The 22,543-nt window shown below is 37.9% G+C and overlaps 1 protein-coding gene across 3 annotated transcripts; it reads left to right on the forward strand.

The window, feature by feature from the left end:
- The first annotated feature begins 483 nt into the window (after positions 1–483).
- On the forward strand, positions 484–22,270 carry znf106a (zinc finger protein 106a). Of its 3 annotated transcripts, XM_084097559.1 has the most exons (23): positions 484–624; positions 3,302–3,402; positions 4,452–4,513; positions 7,086–7,280; positions 7,983–9,755; positions 9,887–10,283; positions 10,494–10,563; positions 10,659–10,813; positions 10,907–10,967; positions 11,174–11,437; positions 11,540–12,189; positions 12,238–12,368; positions 13,919–13,965; positions 15,619–15,764; positions 15,927–16,061; positions 16,944–17,060; positions 17,173–17,364; positions 17,914–17,976; positions 18,076–18,195; positions 18,857–18,928; positions 19,061–19,132; positions 19,216–19,362; positions 20,476–22,270. In XM_084097559.1, exons 2-23 carry the CDS (start codon positions 3,349–3,351, stop codon positions 20,530–20,532), a joined length of 4,980 nt encoding a protein of 1,659 aa, XP_083953685.1. In that variant the 5' UTR covers positions 484–624; positions 3,302–3,348; the 3' UTR covers positions 20,533–22,270. The 3 variants fall into 3 exon arrangements, with proteins under 3 accessions (XP_083953685.1, XP_083953683.1, XP_083953684.1); XM_084097557.1 differs by having other exon boundaries at positions 11,540–12,368; XM_084097558.1 differs by having other exon boundaries at positions 11,540–12,368; positions 15,622–15,764.
- Positions 22,271–22,543: the final 273 nt, after the last annotated feature.

A 22,543-nucleotide genomic window follows, 5' to 3' on the forward strand; every position in this document is an offset into this window, starting at 1 on the left:
TAACTGATGCTGCCTCCAGGACTACAAATGTTATCTTGTTTAAACTATTGTTTTTAGTATATTTTGAGATATGTGTGGAAATGCATCGAACTCAAGTACTATTGATATATGTTTTATGCTTTTTAAAACCAAGTTACTTGAATACATTCTATGATTACAGCTGAATTAAGAATGTTTATGAGGGATTTAAAAATTACGGCTTTGACTGTTTTACACAAGAGGTGATAATTATGTTATGACATGGATGAATAATTCCATAAGAAAGAATTGTATTTTATTTTGCACTTTACGTTTATTAATCAGGACTAACTAATACCAAAGGTAAGCTACTCGGTATTTACTTATAGTGGTCTTTTTAGTTCTTCGTCTTATTAAAGTATTCTGAAATTATTAACTGCTTTATTGTATTTTACATGAGCTAGTGTGTTTGTTTACCAGACACCGTTAGTAACCGTTATCTAGTGACTTTTACTTTAAAATCTTGTCGGCCATTTTGAATCTGATCGGTTGTTTCCGTTTTCACGGAAAAAAAGGCGCCCATAACGTTGCTAAGAAGTGTGGAAAATGAATAGAAATAATTTTTATGGAAATCTGAAGAAATGCGTTCTCCGCGTGAATTAAGAGGTACACGTGATACCGGGTTTGTCTTTATCCACGTTGTTTTGCTGCTCACATGATCTAATGTTCAGTCCATGCAGTGTGTTAGCCTGAATGCTAAACATCTGCACATGATAAACACCCCTGCATGTTTCACTTTTTACGTTCTTCAGCAATTTAACCTTCTGTCAGTTCACAGTAGTATTTTAACCAGTGATGTTAGCATCATTCTTCTTAGAGCTGCATTAACCAATGAGCGAATTTGTAACAGACACGCCGTGCTCTGCATGAATGAGTTGTAAACAGTTTGCTTGCTTTCTCCAGTGATAGATTTCAGTAACTCAAACCTGGTTATTAACCTTCAGCCTGTTTTATGTTGACCCCGTTATTATATTACCGAGCTGTTTTACAGGAGAGGGAGGCAGGGCTCCATTTACTTAAAGAGGACATGCACACTGACCTGTGCTTGAGAGCTATTTTAAGCTTTGTTGTTATCAGTGGCACCAATGGAAATCACCACTCTCAGATTATGCCACTCACAGCACTGATGGTTTGCCATTTTCATGTTGTGGAACTTTAATATTTCCTGCACCGCGGCCTAATGTCATGCCATTTTCTGGGGCATCATCTGCACTTCCTTTCAAAGTCAGTTTACAGTCATGCATATAAACACTGACTTATGAAATAATAGTCAGAAAATAGAAACTTTTTTTTTTTTTAAATGGAACAATATATTTAAACTTTAGACAAAATCCTACAAGTTTGCATGTGTTTTTTGTTGAGTACCATATTTGATACATCAGGCTCAAATATGATGTAGTGAGAATATCTGAGGAGGATAAAAACATTTTATCCTTATCAAAATTTTATTCAGAGGCCCAAACTGAACAAAAATATGCAATTTGGTGCAGTTGCTGATATTTATATGTAAATCAATGAGATCTTAGCAGTATAGCTGACTACTTCCATAAAATGCATATAAATATCAGTTTTTACGCTATATTTTCTAATAATATGTCTTGGTAAGATGATATTTAGATGCCATGTTTTATGATCAAAGTTCTGTAGTTTTTATTGTGGTGGCAAAACGTATAATGCAATGCAATGCAATACAAGAATGATTGAGAGATGTGCATGTAAATGTTCCTCAAAAGCCTGGTGTATCATATCTGGTTCTTATGTTTTAACAATTTTTGTAAAATAAAATAAAAAGTATGGATAAACAAGTAAACTCAAGTTAATTCAGTCCACCAAGTGTTCATCTTGGAATATTATATTAACAATATAAATGTAACTTAAGTTTAGGCTACTTAATAAAAATGATTGAATATTTTACAGCAAATTTCGTTCTGGAACATCTTTACATAAATGAATGTGAATGTTTATAATTGTCGATATCTAATAGTCCACATTGAGCACTTTAGAGCTGGGTGACAAAAATGCGTTCAGTGTGAGTCTTTATGTGCAGATGCGTTGCACGGACATGTTTGACTCGTGTCTTTTGCAGCGAACGTCTTGCATATAACATGGCACTCTAAAGTTAAAGTGTTAAAAACGTGTCTCTAGACCTTGCTTGTTCCATTCCACTGCCATGTGTATCGCATTTTTAAACACAAAAACGTGTTCTGTGTGAATGGCCCTTCAAGCTGCGTAGAGACAGTGTTGGTCCAGTGTTTTTCCAAACGCTGTGAGAGAACTGAACCTGTCCAGACATGACCCTTCTGTGGTGTCGTGGTTGGCTTGTGTGCTGCACTCTCAGCATACTGCATTTAGTCCCCTGACCGACTGCTGTTCCTGCTGGTTTGTGTCTTCTGGCACCTGCATGGAGCCAGACACACTGACCTCCTTTCCGTCCTTATGGAGTTTGTCCAACCTTTTGCATTACTGATACCACACAGTCTAATGCAGTATGAAATAAATAATAAGTCATCTTTGAGTTATGTGCATGGCTGAGTCTGAATGCCGTCGCTGCTTCATATTCAGATTTGAGTCTATCTATCTATCTGTCTGTCTGTCTGTCTGTCTGTCTGTCTGTCTATCTATCTATCTATCTATCTATCTATCTATCTATCTATCTATCTATTATAAAACTGTTTATAATCATGTCATATTAATTATTCGTTTTTGATTTATATTTTATTTCATCCAGTATTTTATTTTGTTATATCCAATATTTTATGGACCATAAATGTCAATAGTTACACTTTATTTTATGGTGACATTGTTACAGTGTAATTACACAAATAAGTGCTTAGTAGTAGTTATTAACTACATTAGGGTTAAGGGCAGGGTTTGGTTTAGGGTTAGTTACTTGTTATTATGCATAATTTACCATTATTACTAGTACATGTATCGTGTATCTTTTCAACCTTAAAATAAAGTGTTATCACTTTAATATATGATCAGTATTTCAATTTTGAAAGATTTATATTCCCTTTGTAAATCAATTTTTTTGTTATCTCAAATATATTTTTGTTTTGATTTGATGTCTGTGTTTTGACAGGAAATGTTTAACTATTTGAAAGAGAGAGAGAGAAAGTGTGTGTGTGTGTGTGTGTGTGTGTGTGTGTGTGTGTGTGTGTGTGTGTGTGTGTGTGTGTGTGAAATAAGAAATCATGAAAATTATTCTTAGCATGTGATTTTCTTGAGTTTGCACTCATTACATGCTGCATGTTCTGATTGTTTTATCTGTCTCTTTATGCAGAACCCTGTTTATTTGTGGTGGTCTAAGATACAATAACATCTTTCAACATGGTTAAAGAACAGAAATGCATTCTTTGTGAAACTGTCTACAGCTCCAAACAGGTAAACCTGGCTTTTTAAACACAAACCTTCTCCCAGTTCTGCTATAATGTGACAATATGAAAAGTCTTAGTGGTTCTGTGACAAACTGTCAGACACAACTTCTTTACTTGAGTGAAAGTACAGATACTACTGGTCAAATATTACCCCGTTACAAGTAAAAGTTGTAAAAAACGATTTTTACTTAAGTACAAGTACAGAAGTACTTGTTTTTATCAAGTATCAAATGTAAAAAGTAAATGTCAATGCATTGTTTTATTATTGTTGCATTGTTGTATGTTGCATTGTTGTATGTAATACTTACAGTACCTTATGCCTCTGAATTTATGCCTGCCTCCCCTTATATCAATATCAAATGTATTTCTAGAACACATTTTCCAGTATGGGATTGAATGTGAGATTGAATAAATGCACTCAATAACGTCCACAATGGTTTCAGACACCCAAATGGCTGTTCCCTAAAATGGTGCCCCTCTAAAGTTTTTTGGCTTTTAGTATGAATATGTTAGCCTTACTGTTATCTATAAGCTAGTGTGCTCCAAAACAATGACAAAATTCGCATTTAGAAGACCAAACCCAAGGTTGAAAATTAAAATCAGGTTGATGTTCTGACGTCAACCCGACTTTCATTTCCAACCAAAATGCAACCCCAAAAATCATCCCTTGACTGACGTCACTACTTTCTACTCAAGGACAATGACAGATATTTGTCTTTCAAATATAGTGATGTCAAAGTAAAAAGTTTCCATAAAAAATAATACTCAAGTAAAGTACAGATACTCAAAAAGTGTTCTTAAGTACAGTACTCAAGTAAATGTACTTTGTTACTGTCCACCTCTGCTAACTGTAATTTACACGCTCATGCACATGCACTGTTCAGTTGTGAGATCTATAACCTGTGCAAGGCAAAAAATTATAAGAATAAAATGCTAGTTAAAAAGGATCTGTGTAACATGAAAAAGTTTGTTTCACCAAATGTATGCCTTTATTTATTGAAATATTGTTCAATACCATGATGCTATATTTCAGTGGTGTCTGTCTTTGGTTTTTAGGAGATGGAAGAGCACATGAGGAGTATGCTGCACCACAGGGAGCTGGAGAATCTGAAAGGCCGGTAAGAGGTCATGTTACACACAAATGTTGCATAGAATCATGTAATCCACCTTTTTGTCAACCAGAACCCCTTGACTTGCATCAGGCTCTACTTCAGATAAATATTTTAAGTTAATATTTCAATAATATAACAACACATTTGCACGTTTGTAATGACGGTTAATGCTCACTTGACAGGCAGGTAAACATAATATTTAATCTTTTCTTAGTATGGGTTTCATTTAAAAAAAAAACAATTTTTTATGATTCCATTAGTTATTAGCTTTTCATCAACTCACAAACTCCCTCATGAACCCCTGTTTGGGAAACCCTTCTCTACACTATCAACATTACAGTTATACTGTCAAGTTCATAGAACTGAGCGACCTTTAAATCTCAGGGTGTTGTAGCCTCATCTGAGACGCTTGTACACTAATTATAATGCTTAATTGTTTTAATCTGCTATTTAAACATTTGGAAATTCACCCCAAAATGTTGTTAAAATATATATATATATATATATATATATATATATATATATATATATATGTGTCCCTCTAAAGGGACATGGCAGTGGAACAAATTTGGGATGGGAGAAAAAATATTTTTCAAATCTTCCCACGCAAAACTTTTGCGTTCCCACACAAAACCTGTTGTGAGCTCGGACAAGACACTTCCTGTTCATTGTCCGCTAGCAGTGTTTCAGAGCTCCATACGTTAATGGAGCGTTTCATAGTGTTTGAACTTGAACTCAAAGATAAAGAAATGCGGTCAGTGCTTAACTCAAGGAGTTCAGTGAAGTTGGCAATATATTCACATATTCGAACTTCCCGGATCAATATTAGTGAGCTAAATGTTGTCAAAACACAAATGACACTCGTTCTGAGGATTTGAGGAAATTTGGGTTGTAGCTCGTTGTCTACGTTACTGTGAATGTAAATAGCCTAAGTGTCATTTGTGTTTTAATAATGTTTAGCTCATGAGTTATCGAGGGAACGCAAAAGATAAAAAATACGAAAATTCTCCCATCCCAAATTTTTTCCACCACCACGTCCCTTTAGGGGCTCCGAGTCCGTAGCAATCACAAACAGCTGTGAAAGTCATGGGAAATATTTGGGAAAATTCTTTGATGAAAAGGTGTGGAAACCCTGAATACACTTATGGTCAAAGCATGTGTATTGAAAGGCACGTGTCTCTTTTGGTCAGTGGATAGATAAGCCGAGGCAGCTGCCATAACCCAGGAGTATATATAGGGACGTTGGGAACAACTGGTAAGGCCGACAAATGACAACTGCCTCGTGACAATTATGTTGATCTCTGGAATGTGAAAAGTGAGAATTGCATTCTTAAATGGGGAGAGTATTGAAATCCAAGGTGAAAAACACACAAACATCATGGCCTTTAGAGGTTCGACATATTTTAACTTATTGCATTTTGGTAATGATGTTTATGAGATTAGTTGAACTTGTTTTGTGCTTTAATCAGAGCAATAATTAAGTCAAGTCAAGTCACCTTTATTTATATAGCGCTTTTAACAATATGGATTTTTTTCAAAGCAGCTTTACAATGATAATAGGAAATTGCCGTAACTTATTGTTTAGGCTTTACAACAGCTCCAGGATAAAGTTATTGTCCAGCTAAAGTTAGTTTTGATAGATTGATTCACTTCCGTTGCGAAGATCATTAGTTATTAACTTAGGGGCCGCTAACACGACACCGTTCTAGCAGGAAAACCCTTAACGCGCTCCGGCCGCCCATCCGCACAAAACAGTGCCTGGTGTCTCGAGAACGTACTCCCTGAAATGTGTTCGAAGGTGCAAACGATTATCCGTTATCTCAAAATGAGCGGTAATCAATAATTCATTTGAACAAATGGTAATGAACTGTAGAACAATAATCACATATAATTCTAATCATAATCAAAATCATAGTACTCATTCGCAAGCCATGGAAAAAGCTTATATTTTCGAATTAGAAAAAACTTTACAGGCTGCTGACTGGAAAATGGGAAGCTGCCATGACACCATTTTTCAGGGATAAACCAACTGCCAACAGCAAGCATCTATTAGCTCACGAGTTTGGCAGTTAAAGAGAGAAACTAGGCAGGGAGGGGTTCTCAAGCCGACAACTGTAAACAGCTCGCATTACAGCTTGCTGAAGAGTCCTGGCCTTGGTGCAGCCTTAAAGAGCAGTGGAAGGTGGAGCCAGAGGGTGGGGGGATGTGATTTCACACACCAAAATCGAACCGCTCTCCCAACCCTCTTCTCAGAGCACAGCAGACTCCATCATGACAGCGTGCTAGGCTCAGCTGGTGCTGAGCGGGTGGTCACCCCTCTGAGCTCAATGTCTCCTATTGCCTTCTGTTCTTGCCTGTTTACTCTAAACCAGTTGTGAAGCCCTTGGAGATGTACCACAAGATCAGGAAGATTGCATTTTTTTTGTTCTTTTTTAGTAACTAGTTGGATTTTATATTGAAAAGTCAGTTTGCCTCCTGATCTCTTAAAAGGATCCTAACTGATTAGACAGCCACTCTCAAAAGTATCAGCCATGCCTGAGGGAAGCATTGAGCAGCCTTTGTGCCTCTCTGTCCCCAGGGACTGTGGACACGAATGCCGGGTCTGCGGCGTAACTGAGGTGAGCCTGACCGACTATGCCAGTCACATCTCCAGCGCTTCACATAAACAGTGCATTGAGGATCAGAAGCACCAGCCCTCAAACGAAGACCAAGATGAAGACTACTTTGACAAGGACATTGTGCAGCTCATCGAGAAACGCAAGGAAATGATCAGGTGAGTCTTGCTATGGCCCTGCTAAAAACACTGAATTGTATGGTTGAAAGTTGAAATATTTCTTATTGGAGTGTCTTTCCTTGGTGTTTTAATTGTCTGTTTGTAACCACAACACCTGCAGTTCTATATTAAACTATTCTGCAAACGGTTCTGACACTAGAGTCTGGTGTCATGTGAGGCCTAAAACAGCCGTGGCTGCAACACTTGCACTGTCACACTCCTGGATGCATACCACACCATACCCTTCCAGCTCAACCCTTAAACAGTATGGGCAGTATGTCTTTAAATAGTCTGACCTCATCAACTATTTTTATGCGCCATGCTGTTTAAATGAGAGTGTTAGACATTCATAAATGACAGAAATCCTTTGCATTCCAAGAAAATTCAGTCAAGATCACTGCAAATTAAGACAGCAGTAAATAGCTGTAATTCCTTAATAATACAAAAAGATTCCTTATTAATATGATAGTATTAGTACAATATAATAAGTGTGATCCAATAATATAAGTCTGATATTAAGACAGGGAAAATCACACACATTTCTTCCATGGCATTTATGTTTTGTGTTTCTTCCCATATTTTAATTGATATGCATTGTTGTGTAAACTATCACCATGCTATTCACCTATCCTCATTGTGGTGTCAATACAATTTTATCAGTTAAATCATTATATGTGACCATTCTGTATTGAACTCTATTAGGAAAGAAGAGGCTTCTGCAATGCATGCTAAAGAAGAGCGGGACAACTCAAGGAGGTGGCAGGAGCTTCGGACTCAGTGGCAAGGGGCAAGGCCTTTGATGTACCAGCAGTGTGGCCCTTGGGACCGACCCTATCCTAACTTTCCTCAGATGCCCAAAAGGGGCAGGGGCTCTAATTGGCAGAATTTAAGATTTTCATCCCCTGACCGCAACAAATGGTTTAACCATAATCGACAGGCTAGGTGTGCCACATGGCATGCTGAAGGACCACCTGACTTGCAGAAGTGGGGCTCTGTTGGTCGCCAGGGAGGGAGTTTGCACAACCAAGGAAACTTCTGGGGTGGACAAGGTGGCTATGGAGTCTGTCCTCCACATCTGAGAAAGCAATTTCCCTGGAACAACAATCAGTTTAATGCCCCTTGGCAGGGACAATATATGCCACCACCTAGGCACTATAAATCACCTGCAAGAGAGCATAAAAAAACACCCAACTGCTCTGAGAATCAGACAAAGGGTGAACAGAGTGTAGAAGAATCTGGTGGTGATCACGATCCCAACAAAGGTAAGGGTCAGAAGTCAGAGAAGGCACATCGATGGGCACCTTATCCACCAGCTAAACTTGGGGATACTTCATTTCAGGCTAACCTTCAGCAAATTTTAGATAAGTCTAATGTGGAATCTCCTGAAAACGTTATGGCACAAAGTTTAAATGAGGGCACTCAGGACATGGTGAGGAAATCCAAGGCAGACCGAATAAATGGGCAGGATAATCCCACAGAATCTAACTGTAAAGAGAGTGATTGCAGGGAGCAGAAGAGTGCCTTAAAGAACATTGGCAGTACTAATATAGGTAGTTTCGCCTACCCCTCCACCTCCACCACTTTAAGAACAGAGATGCCCAGCAAGCTTGCAGGAAGTCAAGACTCTGTCAGCGCTAAAGGTTCTAAGCATTCCCATTCAAGTTCTGAATTCCCACAACATGCCACTTTCAATGCAGACCAAGACAGTCTGCTGTCAGAGATGCTGCGAAAAGCTAAAGAGACATTGCTTAACAAAAATAACTCTTTTGATGTATGTTGCCCAGAGAATGGCCTCAAAGGATCAAAAACTGTGCCTCAGATTAATAAGCAAGTTGAGAATTTAGAACTAAACAAGAATCAAGAATTACATGAGAGTACAAAAAAACTGAGCAAGAACAAGAGTCAAGAAAGGCTGGGTTTTGTAAGACGTATTAGCAGTGAACAAGAGCATTTAACCAGCACAGACAAATCAGTACAGATTGGCAATGTGCGCAATGACACTAGGCCATCTCTGCAGTCCTTGCATGTTAGTACCTCCACTATGGACCATGAAGATGAGGAGGACTGTGTTGAAATGGAAGAAAATCCTCACCTTCCAGTACAAGATCAAGTCATGGACACACTTGATGAAGATTTATACTCAGTTGGTGAGGAGTCCCACAGCAGCCCATCCCAACAAACAGCAGGTGGCTCCGTGCCCTCTTTAAGTAAGCTTGCCTTGCCTGCTTGTCTCCAAAGGGATCTGAACCGCCATATGGGAACCAAAGGCAAAGTAGCATCCTATGAACCCAACTTGAATATTGCCAGACGAATTAGGAATGTAAGTGGCTCACGAAAGAACGAGCCTGAGAAGGATTTAGGACTTAAACCCACCTTGCGGCAGCTCATTAGCACCTCTGGCTCCAGGCGGAATGTCAACTGGGACCAGGTCTACCAGGAAGTCAACCGGAAGAAGCAAGGCAAGGGCTTACCAAGGTACTGCATGAGTATTTCTTAAATTTTGGTTTACTTTCATTAAATGGTTGTACACTGAAACACAGTCAGTACTTTAATGTATTGCTACTTCCTTAATACCCTAATTCCATATTTGTTCTGAATCTTTTTAGATTTGGTATAGAAATGGTGCCCTGTGAACCCGAGGGTCTGAACCAAATGGATGAAAATGATGTACCTCTTTCTGAGGGATTTCATTGGGATTCTCTGTTTGACCTCAGTCCAGTACCTTCCCGCAAGCGTAGCTTGTCTGAAAGCAATGTGGTCAAAGATGGCCCTGCTGGTACCAGCTCCCTTCTTAAAGGTGTAGACCCAATGAAAGACTCTCCTGCTTGTGGCCCCTCACAGCAACCAAGGAGAGAAGAGCTGCAGTTCAAAGGTCTTCTGGAGATTCAAGTTTCGAAAGAGCCTTCTAACGGCCCAGAGGATGCTGAAGGAGACAGCGGTTGTACATCAGAGATTGAACAGATTGACACGCAAGGAGCTGGGAAGAAACGCAGAGCTCCTGGGGTAAGCTTTCTACTTTCTGCTGTGGTGTATGCTTGGCATACTTGGAAATACAGCTCTGATCCAAATCTAGTGAGCACCCCGATGTCTACCATATTATGTAGCTGCCTTCCAAGGCAGCATCCTAATAGAAATGGAGCATTTTAAGTGTATAAGAATAACCTAAATTTAATCTAGGTCTTGCCATTATCTAATTGGTGATCTTTCCACTAGGATGTTGTGTCTCCAGAGATTCCTAACGAAGATAGGAAAAACAAGAGGCAAAAAATTAAGTCTAAGAAAGGTAAGAAATCTATGTAATCAGGGTTTGAAATTAACTTTAACTCGACATCCAATTTAGTTGCCTATTATAATATGGGTATGTATTGTGTTTTGCAGAGCGCTCTCAAGTGGATCAGTTGCTGGCTGTATCTCTACGTGAGGAGGAGCTTAATAGCTCACTTCAGGCAGTGGATAACAGTCTTATTCAGGCACGTGCTGCCCTGCAAGCTGCCTATTTGGAAGTACAGCGTCTGATTATGGTGAAACAACAGGTAATAACTTTTTTACTTTATCACATTTACAAAAAACTCATTGGGCTATCACTTGATTTTGCAATATTTGAATAACTATTGTATATTTTACAGGTAATCGGTGAGATGAACTCTTTGAGAACCAAGCGGATTGAAATTCTTCAAGGAATGCAAGGTACAAAAATCTAAATGGAAAAGTCATTTAATATTTACTAGCTTTACAAATCTAAGGTAAAAGTTATCAGGAAAATTATAATAGCTTTAATGGTGATCATACTGTACAAATGGCCTGTAAAGGTGATTGATTGCCAGTTTGCAGTATGTGAGTTTTGTGAACAGCGTTGTTATTTATAATAAAATATTTATATTACTCTTTTTCAGGTGAATTTGAGCCAAAAGAAAAAGAGAGGAACAGTGAGATCTTAACCTCTTCATCAACCCAGGTTACTCAGATCACCGCCAGCGCTGTTCTCCCAGCAACAGCTGCCCAGTCATCCTCTTCAACCTTCTCACTGCCTGTTACCATCAAACAAGAGCCCATCGCTCAATGTAACCCCATTCCTGAGCATAACCTTATCAAATTCCCCTTCCCAGGACCTCAAAATACCACACCTGTCCAAACAGTGTTTGCAGCTTGTCAAACAGGTAGGTTCCAATCATTAAATTGCAGCTCAGAGGTAGTTATTCCTAACGGAACTGAATTATTGAATTAATTAAACTGAATGTTAATTCTTCAATTTGAAACAGATACTACCTTCAAGTACAACCTGGAGTCTTCACATGACACCACAAGCATGGATTTGACGGCAGCTCCCTCAGATCACAGAATAGAGCCATCACCCAACAAAGAAATTCATCAAAATTCTCTCGAGGGGTTAGCCAACCCTTCTTCCCAACTCTCTCCCAAGCCGCTGTCTCCCTCAAACCACATAGAAACTGATCCAGTTAAGCGTGTTCGAAAACTGAAGAAGAAAAAGTGTCTTAAGAAAGCAAAGGGGAATGAGCAGCCTGAAATCAGTGAATCAGAGCTTGATGCAGAGCAGCCCGCTGCTCGACCTGCCCGCAAGTACCGACCTAATCGGCGATCCAGCAGAACCTTTGCCTCACCCTCCACACCAGAAGAGAAAAATGAAAATGAGGAGATGATGGTGACCGAAGCTTCAAAGGCACAACCACAAGGAACCAAACTAGCAACACCACCATTGAAGGAAGCTCACTCTGATTCATCTGAACTGGAAATGGTGGAGCTTCCCCCACCTGTGCCCACTGATTTTGTCAATCTAGATTCTTCAGACCCAGATGAGATGCCTGAAAAGAAGGCCAAGGAGTCGGCCAAGGAGTCGGCCAAGGAGTCGGCCAAGGAGTCAGCCAAGGAGTCGGCCAAAGAGTCGGCCAAGGTGTCGGCCAAGGTGTCGGCCAAGGAGTCGGCCAAAGAGTCGGCCAAGGTGTCGGCCAAAGAGTCGGCCACTGCACACTCAACAGACCGTGCCGTCACAGACCCCCAAAATCTTGCCTGCAATGAGGTCACCTCCACTAGTGAAATCGATACTAGCAGTTCAGTCAAGGCTTGTGAAAGGTAAGTCTCATGTTTTGGACTGTGATTTTCTAAACAGTATTCTATAAAACAAGTTGCATCACTTCCGGTTCAGGTCTTTTGTATGTGCTTTATTAAATATAGAGCTGTTTTACTCAAGAGGATGGAGAAAAATTAGCATAACCGATGGCCTTCACATATACAGATTGATATTTAAAAGTTTTTTATTTTAGGTTCTTCTTACTAACATTTAGATATTTAAATCTAATAAAACGGCAACAATAAAAATAACTATCTAGGTTAGCTGATTACTTAAATGTCCATAGATATCGCCGTCAGTTCAACCTGCCGTTTACACTTTTTCTGACAAGCGGATGCAATGAGACCTGTTTTCCTGTTTGTTCATGTGACGGTCAGCATAAAGCCTATTTGGATTGATGCTAAACTCTGCCGGATAGTGGTCCTTCAGGAGCAGGAGAGGACACCCCTTGTCTTATAGCTTGTGAAGTAAAAAGTATTGATGTTCGATTCTTGAATGAATATTTCTTTTAAGCCAGTAAACGGCCGAGCTGGTCCCCAGAACTGAATCAAACTTTAGTTCTGGGTTTATGGAGGAACCGGTTTGAAATGAACGAATCAAAAGGTACCGGCTCATGTGGTTGAGTTGGACATGACCGAAAAGCTGACTTTCAACTTTGCCTGTAGGTTTGATTCATTAATTTTCAAAATTGTTCTTTGGTTCAGTAATCCTTCTGGACATGCTTATGGACATAAGGTGGGTTTATGGTGCTGCGCAAGGAATGTGCTACTTCGGCTGTGTCATCAGCCCGAACCTAAAGTTCCTTCAAGAATCGAACATCACTAAGTAAAAAAGGGTCTTTTGAAACTTGACTAAATGAATGCTTCAGAAATTAACCAAACTGAGATTCTCTGTACAACTACAATTTACTTGAAAGTCCGCAGTGCAGGTAGCATATGCATTGTGAATGCACATAAAATATGTCGCTACTGTATAATATTAAATGTATTAATAATAGTAATATATAAATAAAAAAATTATACTATATTATTCTAGTTCCCTGTTCCACAAACTGTGATTAGAAAGTGGACTTGGATGTGTTGTGTTTTTAATCTCTTAGGTTAGTAAACATTCTGAAATATTATTCGACAAGCATATGTATGGGCTTTGAAAATGGTTGAACACAATGGTGTGTGATAGACAAGAGTACACAGACATACAGATACTATGGTGGCGCATTGCTGCCACATACGTATTATTTTTTCCACTCAATTATGTCGTTTTAACGACATCTTTTCTCGTAATAACGAGATGTTATGTCGCTTTAATGACATCTCTCGTAATAACGAGATGTTACTCTAAAACGACATAACATCTCGTTATTACGAGTAAAGATGTCCTTAAAACGACAAAGAATAACGTCGTTATTACGACATAATTGAGTGGAAAAATAATATGCATTGTTTAAAATCATTTTCACTGCATGACCATCTGGTACCTTGACTCTTTCTGTCTGCTTTCATTAATGTTTCTCAGTATTGCAGTATTAAAAATCTTGTTTTTATTTTTACAGTGTAATAAAATCAGCCTCACCAGTGTTGAAGTCCAAGTTGCATTCAGGTATGTGATATGTTAAAAAACATACATAGAAGCTGTAACGTATCATTCATACAATTTAACTGCTGCCTCAACAACATATTATGTGCCATTCACTTACTAAATATGTAATTATTATTATTATTTTTTTAACTTGTGGGAGCTGTCAGTACATATAAATTCATCTAGTTCCTTGCTCATTGCAGTCGTAGCAGAGCAACCAAATTAGAATACTCACACGATCAGCATACAAATATAGTTCATCAAGTCCCCAAATTACTTTTTAAGGGCAAGGTATTCTTAGTGCCTGTTAGTTTTATACTTAACCTGTGCCTCTGAGAGTGATTGCCGGTATGACAACCCTGATAATTGTGCCAACTCATATACAGAATGAGAGCACTAGTGCTGGTTTCTTGGGAACTCCATTAAATGACTGAAATTAAACATACTGGCACTTTCATATTATCTCAGTTTCACAACGGTTAGTTTAAAAAGGTTAAAAATAAAAACGTTTTATGTGAATTTTTGTTCAAAAACAAAACATTCAAATGGATTGATTATCAATTTTGATGATCACCACACTTGCGTTATGGTGGTGAGCTAGTGACTTAAAGGGATAGTTCGCCCAAAAATGAAAATTCTGTCATCTACTCACCCTCATGACGTTCCAAACCCGCAATACTTTCGCTCATCTTCAGGAACACAAATGAAGATCTTTTTGATAAAATTCGAGAGCTTTCTGTCCCTCCATTGACAGCTACCAGCTACCACTTTGATGCTTCAAAAAGTTCTTAAAGGGGTCACCGGATGCAAAATTCACTTTTTTGCATATAAATGTGTCTTTGCAGTGTGTGGACACAACCACCATACAATGAAAAAAAATCCATTCACTCCTCTTTTTTTTTATTTTTTTTTATTCTCAAAAAGCCTAAACACTCTTAATAATCAAGCCTTTTGGATTTTCTGAGCAATATGATGTCATATTGCTCATGCTCCGCCCACAAACACTGACGGACTGTCCTGTATCAGCATATTTCCGCCCTCAGCCATTTGTATACTGTCCACCAAGGCAGCACTTTACCTGTCTTGTGTCCACACGCCCCAGGGAAGAGAGGGGTGGGGTGAGCAGTTGCTCATTATCATTTAAAGAGACATGCACCGAAACGGGTCGCTGTGAACAGAGCTGTTTTTGAGGAGGTAAAAGGGTGTTGTTTTACACAACCAATGAGGAATTTTAACCAAACTATGTTACAAACTTTACATGAAGACCCTAAAGAATCATACCAACTTGTGGAAAATGGGCATCCGATGACCCCTTTAAAGAGATCGTAAAACTAATCAATATGAATTGAGCAGTTTAGTACAAATTTTCGGAATATACACGATCGCTTTATGCTTTGAACAGATTGAATTTTAGGCTTTTTTAGGCTTTTAATTCACATATAAACATTGATCAGCGAACATAAACAGAAGCTCAACAGAACCTACTTGATGCGCGAGAACAAATCTCATTGGTTCTTGCGGAAGCTTCTGTTTACCACAAATGATGTGTGAGTTAATGAATGTTTATATATGAATAAAAGCATAAATTCAATCTGTTCAGCGTATAAAGCGATCGTTTGATGTCCATAGTGTTAATGTTTTACTTAATAACTAATGTGTTTGTGTGTGTGTTAGCAGATATATCAGATCCAGGGGAGGAGGATGTGCCAACTGAAGGAGAGTTTGAAGGCCATCAAGAGGCCGTTAATGGAATGCAGATCCATAACGGACTGCTGTATACTTGCTCAGGGGACCGCACTATACGTGCTTTCAACTTGATAGTAAGATCATTGTACACTTCTTTTTTTCAGTTGAGTGGGTAAACTTAGTACAAAATTGTCTGAAATTTGTAGTTTAGTAAAAGCTTTTAAACATGAAAATGATGTTCTTTTGAATGTAGCTCACGAAGCAGGTTTCTTTATGAAGTCTCTTAATTGTTACAGAGCCGGAAGTGTGTGGCTGTGTATGAAGGTCACAGCAGTAAAGTGAACTGCCTGTTGGTGTCATGTGGAGGAGGCCTGCAACAACGCCTGTACTCGGCATCAAGTGACCAGACCATCCGCTGTTACAACCTCAAGGTGCTCGGCTCTGATCCACACTGCTTTTTACAGGGTTTCTGCTGGTCTTTAAAAAATCTTAAATTCAGTTTGATCAAATTTAAGGTAATATAAAGTCTTAATTTTTTTAAATGGTATAAAAAGGTCTTAATTGTTATTTTAAGAGGTCTTAAATTTGGGGACGGAAAAGGAATCGCGATACGACCAAATGTGATTATTAAACCTCAAACCGTTGCATGTTTCAAAGTAAAAAACAGGTTCTACGGCTCTACAGGCTAGCAGTTTCAGAGTTTCAAAATAAGAGTCCCGTTTTATTAAAAGGTTTTTTTGGGTGGGGGGGGGGGTATTATTGATATTTTGGTTACACAATAACTGTATCTGGCAACTAACGTAAACTTTTCTTCCACTGAAAAATGAAGTGGATATTTTTCAGATACACAGTCTGCACTTCTCCATTCAGCAAAGTACAGAGTTATTCACACTGTCAAGCTCCAAAAAAGTACCATGAAACAATACAATAGCTCTGTGTAAATAACCGACTGATGTTTAAAAGGATTTATTTAACCAATTATTGGTTCCAAACTCAAATGACTTTATTTTATCCGTGGAACACCAAAGTTCCAAACATTGAAAGTGATATATTACGAAACTACAAAAAAGGACCATAAAGGCTGAAAAAAGTAGAAAATGTATTATTTAATTTATTGTTAAATGGTTAAAATGTAATTATTATTTAGTTATTATAATGAACATCCTAGACATCAGTGTCTTATAAGCCTTAATGTCTTATAAGTCCTTCTATTCCTAAGTTGTATTTCAGTCTTTAAACTTTTTTTTTTTTTTTTTTTACATCTTTCTATAATATTGAAAATATGACAAGCATTTGTCTATTTCTTTCCTCAGACAACAGAATGTAAGGAACAGCTGTCTCTCCCAGATCGAGTGCTCTGTCTTCATAATCGTTGGAAAATTCTCTATGCCGGTCTGGCCAATGGCTCTGTGATCACCTTCAGTCTTAGGGTATGAAGTGTTTAATGAATCAGAAATCAAAAGAGTTTGGGTTAAAGTAAGTTTTGTGTCCTCTGTTCTTTGGCTGTGGGGTAATTAACAACATTTCTCTCATCTCCTGTAGAACAATAAGCAGCTGGATATGTTTGAGTGCCATGGCCCACGGGCTGTAAGCTGCCTGGCGACGGCTCAGGAAGGGGCTCGGCGGATCCTGCTAGTTGGTTCCTATGACGCCACCATCAGCGTTAGAGATGCTAAGAATGGCCTATTGCTGCGTACGCTGGAGGGCCACAGCAAAACTGTGCTTTGCATGAAGGTTTGTGCCTGAATCACACTTTTTCTAATGAATATGCTTAAAGGTGCAGTAAAGTGGTTCGGTACTACAATATGTAGAGCAATGAAGAGAGGGGTGTGTGTTTGTTTGGGTTGATTTCAAATTTCAACAGTGTTTCTCAGAAATCAATTACTGCACCTTTTAATGACAGCATAAAATGGAAATTGCAATAGTCTTTTCTTTCCTATTGTTTCCTAACGGCTTCTCGAACAAGAAAAAATGTAGGGTGGGACTTGATTTTGTCCATTGGGAGTTCATTGGATGGACAAGGTGGTTTGCTATTCGTTGATCTTATGTGAGTGACAGATTATCCCGTCCTCATGCCAGTAAACACATCACAGTCAGAGAAGAGAAATATATTCCATAAAAAATAAGCTTTGTCAATTTAGATTTCATGGTAAATTATGACACAATTTTAATTTTTTGAAGAAATAAAGTAAAAAAGAACAACATGAGGGAGAATAAAGGATTCCATCAAAGGATGTGTATCAAGTAACACACCCTAAGTATTTATTTGCTGCTTCTCTGCAGGTGGTGAACGATTTGGTGTTCAGTGGCTCGAGTGACCAGTCTGTACATGCACATAATATACATGTGAGTACCTCATGCACGGTGTTTCTCCTTTCCCATTGAGATGCAGGAATTAAGTGTCTTGTTTATCTCTAAATTGCTTCCATGTCTCTGGATCTCCAGACAGGAGAACTGGTGAGGATCTATAAGGGTCATAGTCATGCCGTCACCGTGGTGGCCATATTGGGAAAGGTGATGGTTACTGCATGCCTGGACAAACTGGTCCGTGTATACGAGCTCCAGGTATATGAGACACATTTGCTGATTTTTACTCTTTTTTTTTTTTCTTTCTTTTTTTTTATAAACAAGATATTTTAAAGAAATTTCAATTCATTCATTCAATTTATTCATTAAAAAAATATGTTTAGCACCATTAAGATATATTTTACATTGTTTTAAGATAAATTAAGCACAGTGTAAAGTAAAGTTACCAAAATTGAAACTGAAATAAAAATAAATTAAAGCTAAATATAAATATTAAAATAAATATGATAAAAATAACAAACATTATTAAAACATGAAAATTAAAATACAAAAATAAAAGCTAAAAATAATAAATACTATTGACTTTATATAAATAATACTAAAATCACACTGGTACCCGTTGAACAGTATTTTTTAACTAAAATCATGACAAATACTACTACGATGTATGAAAAACCGTATTTATTGTATTTTTCACATTATGATGATGAAAATTTGAACAAGAATGTTTTTCTTCACAGTAGTGAAAATTTGGGGAAAGAAAAGTGCTTAATTGTCATGAAATCAATGTAAACAAAATATTCCATTTTCTTTAGATGTTTTGTGGAAATCACTCTTGGTGGATTGTATTGGAATTATATTTTTGTGTGCTTGTTATGAACTCTTTTTATGATATTGACCAAATCTCTGGTGGTTCCAGTCTCATGACAGACTTCAAGTATATGGCGGCCATTCAGACATGGTGATGTGTATGGTCATCCACAAGAGCATGGTGAGCACATCTTAACACCCTATTGGGATCCAATAGCAGGTCCCACAATGTTCTTTTCATACAGATTTACAAGCATTGATTGTTTGAGTGACCTTTTTTTTAAAAGAGGCGGTGATGATTTGTCTGTTGCAGATCTACACAGGCTGCTATGATGGGAGCGTGAGAGCTGTTAAATTGAACCTGATTCAGAACTACCGCTGCTGGGTAAGAAGCTGAGCTCATGACATATAATGTGACTGGAAGCTATTCCAGATGCCAGTTAATATCTGTCGCATGACTCTTTACAGTGGTACGGTTGTACCCTAATCTTTGGCGTGATGGAGCACCTGCAGCAGCACCTGCTGAACGACCACACCAGCCCAGCACAGCAAACATTCAAATGCCGCTGGAGGAGCTGCGACTCATACTTCACCACACGCAACGGCTCCAAGCAGGTACGGCAGCTCTCCGACACTCTGAATGCAGGCATTAATATTTACTTTCACACGTGAAAATTCTGAAGTTGTACTGCAAAGGGTAATTTGTAAATTTTGCTGCATGTACGACACCTGTAAAAGCTTTCTGTAAGCTACCATTCATGTACCACCAACAAAATGCCGTTTAACCCTCTGCTGTCATTTGCCGTAAATTCTTCAACCTGCTGCATCAGAAATATATAATTGGCTACAACTAGAAAATATTACAAAAAGTACAATTTATTTTCATGACAGTTAACCACATTTTCCTCCCAATTTTCATTACCGTAATGCAACAAAAATTATTTATTATTTTATTTATCATGGTTTTATGATTAAAAAAAGTTGTCATACTGTGCCCGCGGCGCGCATTCTTCAATTGGCACGCTGTATACCACTTAAATATATATAATTGTAAGAATATCAATTCAACAGTGTATATATATATATGAAGAGTTCAGATGCAAAAGCCTCTAAGTGCCATCTGAAGTTTTCTTCTAGAATGATCATTTTTATCAAGCTCGTTTATTTAAGTTCAGTTATTTCACTTAAATGCCAATTAATAGGTCATTTTCATTGCCATTTAAGTGAAATTACTGAACTTAAATATACAAGCTTCATAATAATATACTGTTACACATCTGATTTGCTCCCAACATTTTCATATGGCCATTAAGCCGTGACTCAAATTTGTAAGAATTTGAACCAAGCTAATTTATTTCTCACAAATGTTTAACACACACACACACACAAGTTAACATGCACATAAATTGTAAGAATATCAATTCAACAGTATGTATATATGAAGAGTTCAGATGCAAAAGCCTCTAAGTGCCATCTGAAATTTTCTTCTAGAATGATCTCTTAAATTTATAATAATATTTCACAATGTTACTATTTTTACTGTATTTTTGATCAAATAAATGCAGCCTTGATGAGCAGAAGAGTCTTCTTTCAAAAACATGTAAAAATCTTACCAACCCCAAGCTAATGAACGGTACAATGTGTGTAGTTATATATAGAGAAAAACAAGAAAACAAGTCATTTTATGAAAAAACTGATAAAACATTGACGTGACTCTTGTCTTTGTAGGCAGTGCATTGTCACATGCAGAAACATGCTGAGGACGACAGTAAAATGGAGCCATGAGGGGCCAATGGAATATCACAGACATAGTCTCCTCTTTTCCCATATTGGGAATGTCTCATTCAGCCCTCACCAGAGGAGCCCTTTTTTATATGACCCATCAGATACCAACAACTGCCACTTAGATGATGCTGATGCCACAGTTTAAATAACGATGGATGATTTTAATCGCTCAGAAATTCTGAGACAAAAAAACAAAACAAAAAAGACATACAAGTGTTAATGTTAATTCAAACAAAAAGAATAAAATGTGCCCTTCTCTAAGTGGATGTGATTGGTATCTCTAAGTCTTTCTGAATTTGTCTCTTCTCTTTCACTTCTATCTGAAGTGTGAAATATGCTCAGTTCTTTTATACCGACGTGGCATTGCTCTGATACTCTCCTGGAAGGGATTGATTTCTATGTCAGATGCTTCTACATGTCTGTCATCATCAGATCTGAGATTTACTGACCAAATTAAGACAGAGAAACTGTGGGAAACGGTTGGGTACCGGGACAGCAACAGAGGTGCGGCAGCTCCCTCAGCAAACACGTGTGGCTCACTGTTGTGTGTGTGCGGTCTGAGTTTAGAGACGTTATGATGTGGAGTGATTTAAGAAAGCGTGAGACTTGTCAAGCAACTAGATTTTAGTGTTTTTTTTTTCTATGAAGGACATCTTCCTCAAGTTGCGTCGCTCTGTTTGTTTGTGTTGTCACATTCTTGACAACGGGGACACTTTTACATCTCAATCTGGTTTCCAAATAAAAACTATTTTAGTTGTTTCTGGTGATTTTATTTGATTTTCTTTCTTTTAATTGCTCATTTAAATATAGTTGTTTGAGTGGTTGAATCTATTTCCTCTTTTTTTCCTTCTTTTTTTTGTTTTTTTTTCTGTGGTTGCTCATCAATGAAGCAAAGTTGACGGATTCAGGTGTGCTGTGACTCGAGACTGCAGTTGAAATGTGTTTGCTGTGCTGTTGACAGAGACTGAAACGTGACAGTTGGTGTGCGTAAGCCTTTAAGAACACACAAATGTGTTTTATGACAGCGTGTACAAGAAGACACGAAGACAATTTTGTTTTCCATATTTTTCTGTAGCGAAGAAGTTTGTTATATGTTTTCTTCACAGTATTTTGTGGCAGTTGTGGAGATGAGATTTGTAGTTTTATGAAAGTACAGGAGGGTCCTCGCACTGGAAAGTACCTTTATTTTTCTGTGCGAGAATGAAAGTTGTAGGGGTGATAAACATGGGAGGTGTTTTTGTGCAGTTGGGTGCGTATTACTTCACTTCCTGTTATCCTCAGCCCTATTACAAACCAAAACCAAACTTAGTGTAACTGTAAACATTTATTGACATCTTAATATCCTAACATGGTCTCTGATGTTAGATTTTATATGGAGTAACAGCACTATCTCCTGTCAGTTGAAATGGATTTGTTCTCTCCTCTGACTGCCCCTGAAGTGTGGGGTTTTTAACTATATATGGTCACTCTAGGGTTTTTCTTTTTTCGTTTCTTTTCGTTAGGTTCTATCATAATGGTTGAAGATACAGCTTGTTTTTCCACCCAGTTATAGCCTTTGAAATGCATCTCAGCTCTTTGCTATAGTTGTGTGTTGCTGAGGAGAGATTGCAGCCAGCCTCTTACCTGGTATTCCTAAGTTTCTCACACTTGTTGATCTCAAATACTATTAAATCTTTATAGACATTTTGTACACACACTATTGAAACAAACAGAATTAAAAAAAGATACATAACTATGCTATTGTGTCAGTTTCTTTTATCCCAAGGGGAAATTTGCTTTCATAGAGGTTATCTTTCAGTATAGTACTTCACTTAACACTTTTAGCCCTGGTTTCACAGACAGGGCTTAGATTAAGCCAGGATTAGGCCTGTTTAATTAGGACATATAAGTAGCTTTTATAAACATGCCTTATATAAATATATAACTGATGTGCATCTTGAGACAAAACAATGGCACTGATATATTTTAAGATATGTCAGTGTAAGTTGCTTTCAGTTAAAACAGCTCAAAC

This window comes from Abramis brama, assembly GCF_963993115.1.
Source record: "Abramis brama genome assembly, chromosome: 21".
Taxonomy (NCBI): Eukaryota; Metazoa; Chordata; class Actinopteri; order Cypriniformes; family Leuciscidae; genus Abramis; species Abramis brama.

Coding starts and splice junctions, on each gene's coding strand:
- znf106a (XM_084097557.1), top strand. CDS start 3,349: ATGGTTAAAGAACAGAAATGCATTCTTTGTGAAACTGTCTACAGCTCC. Junction 10,968..11,173: donor AATTCTTCAAGGAATGCAAG/GTACAAAAATCT, acceptor ACTCTTTTTCAG/GTGAATTTGAGCCAAAAGAA. Junction 19,133..19,215: donor TTCAGAACTACCGCTGCTGG/GTAAGAAGCTGA, acceptor GACTCTTTACAG/TGGTACGGTTGTACCCTAAT.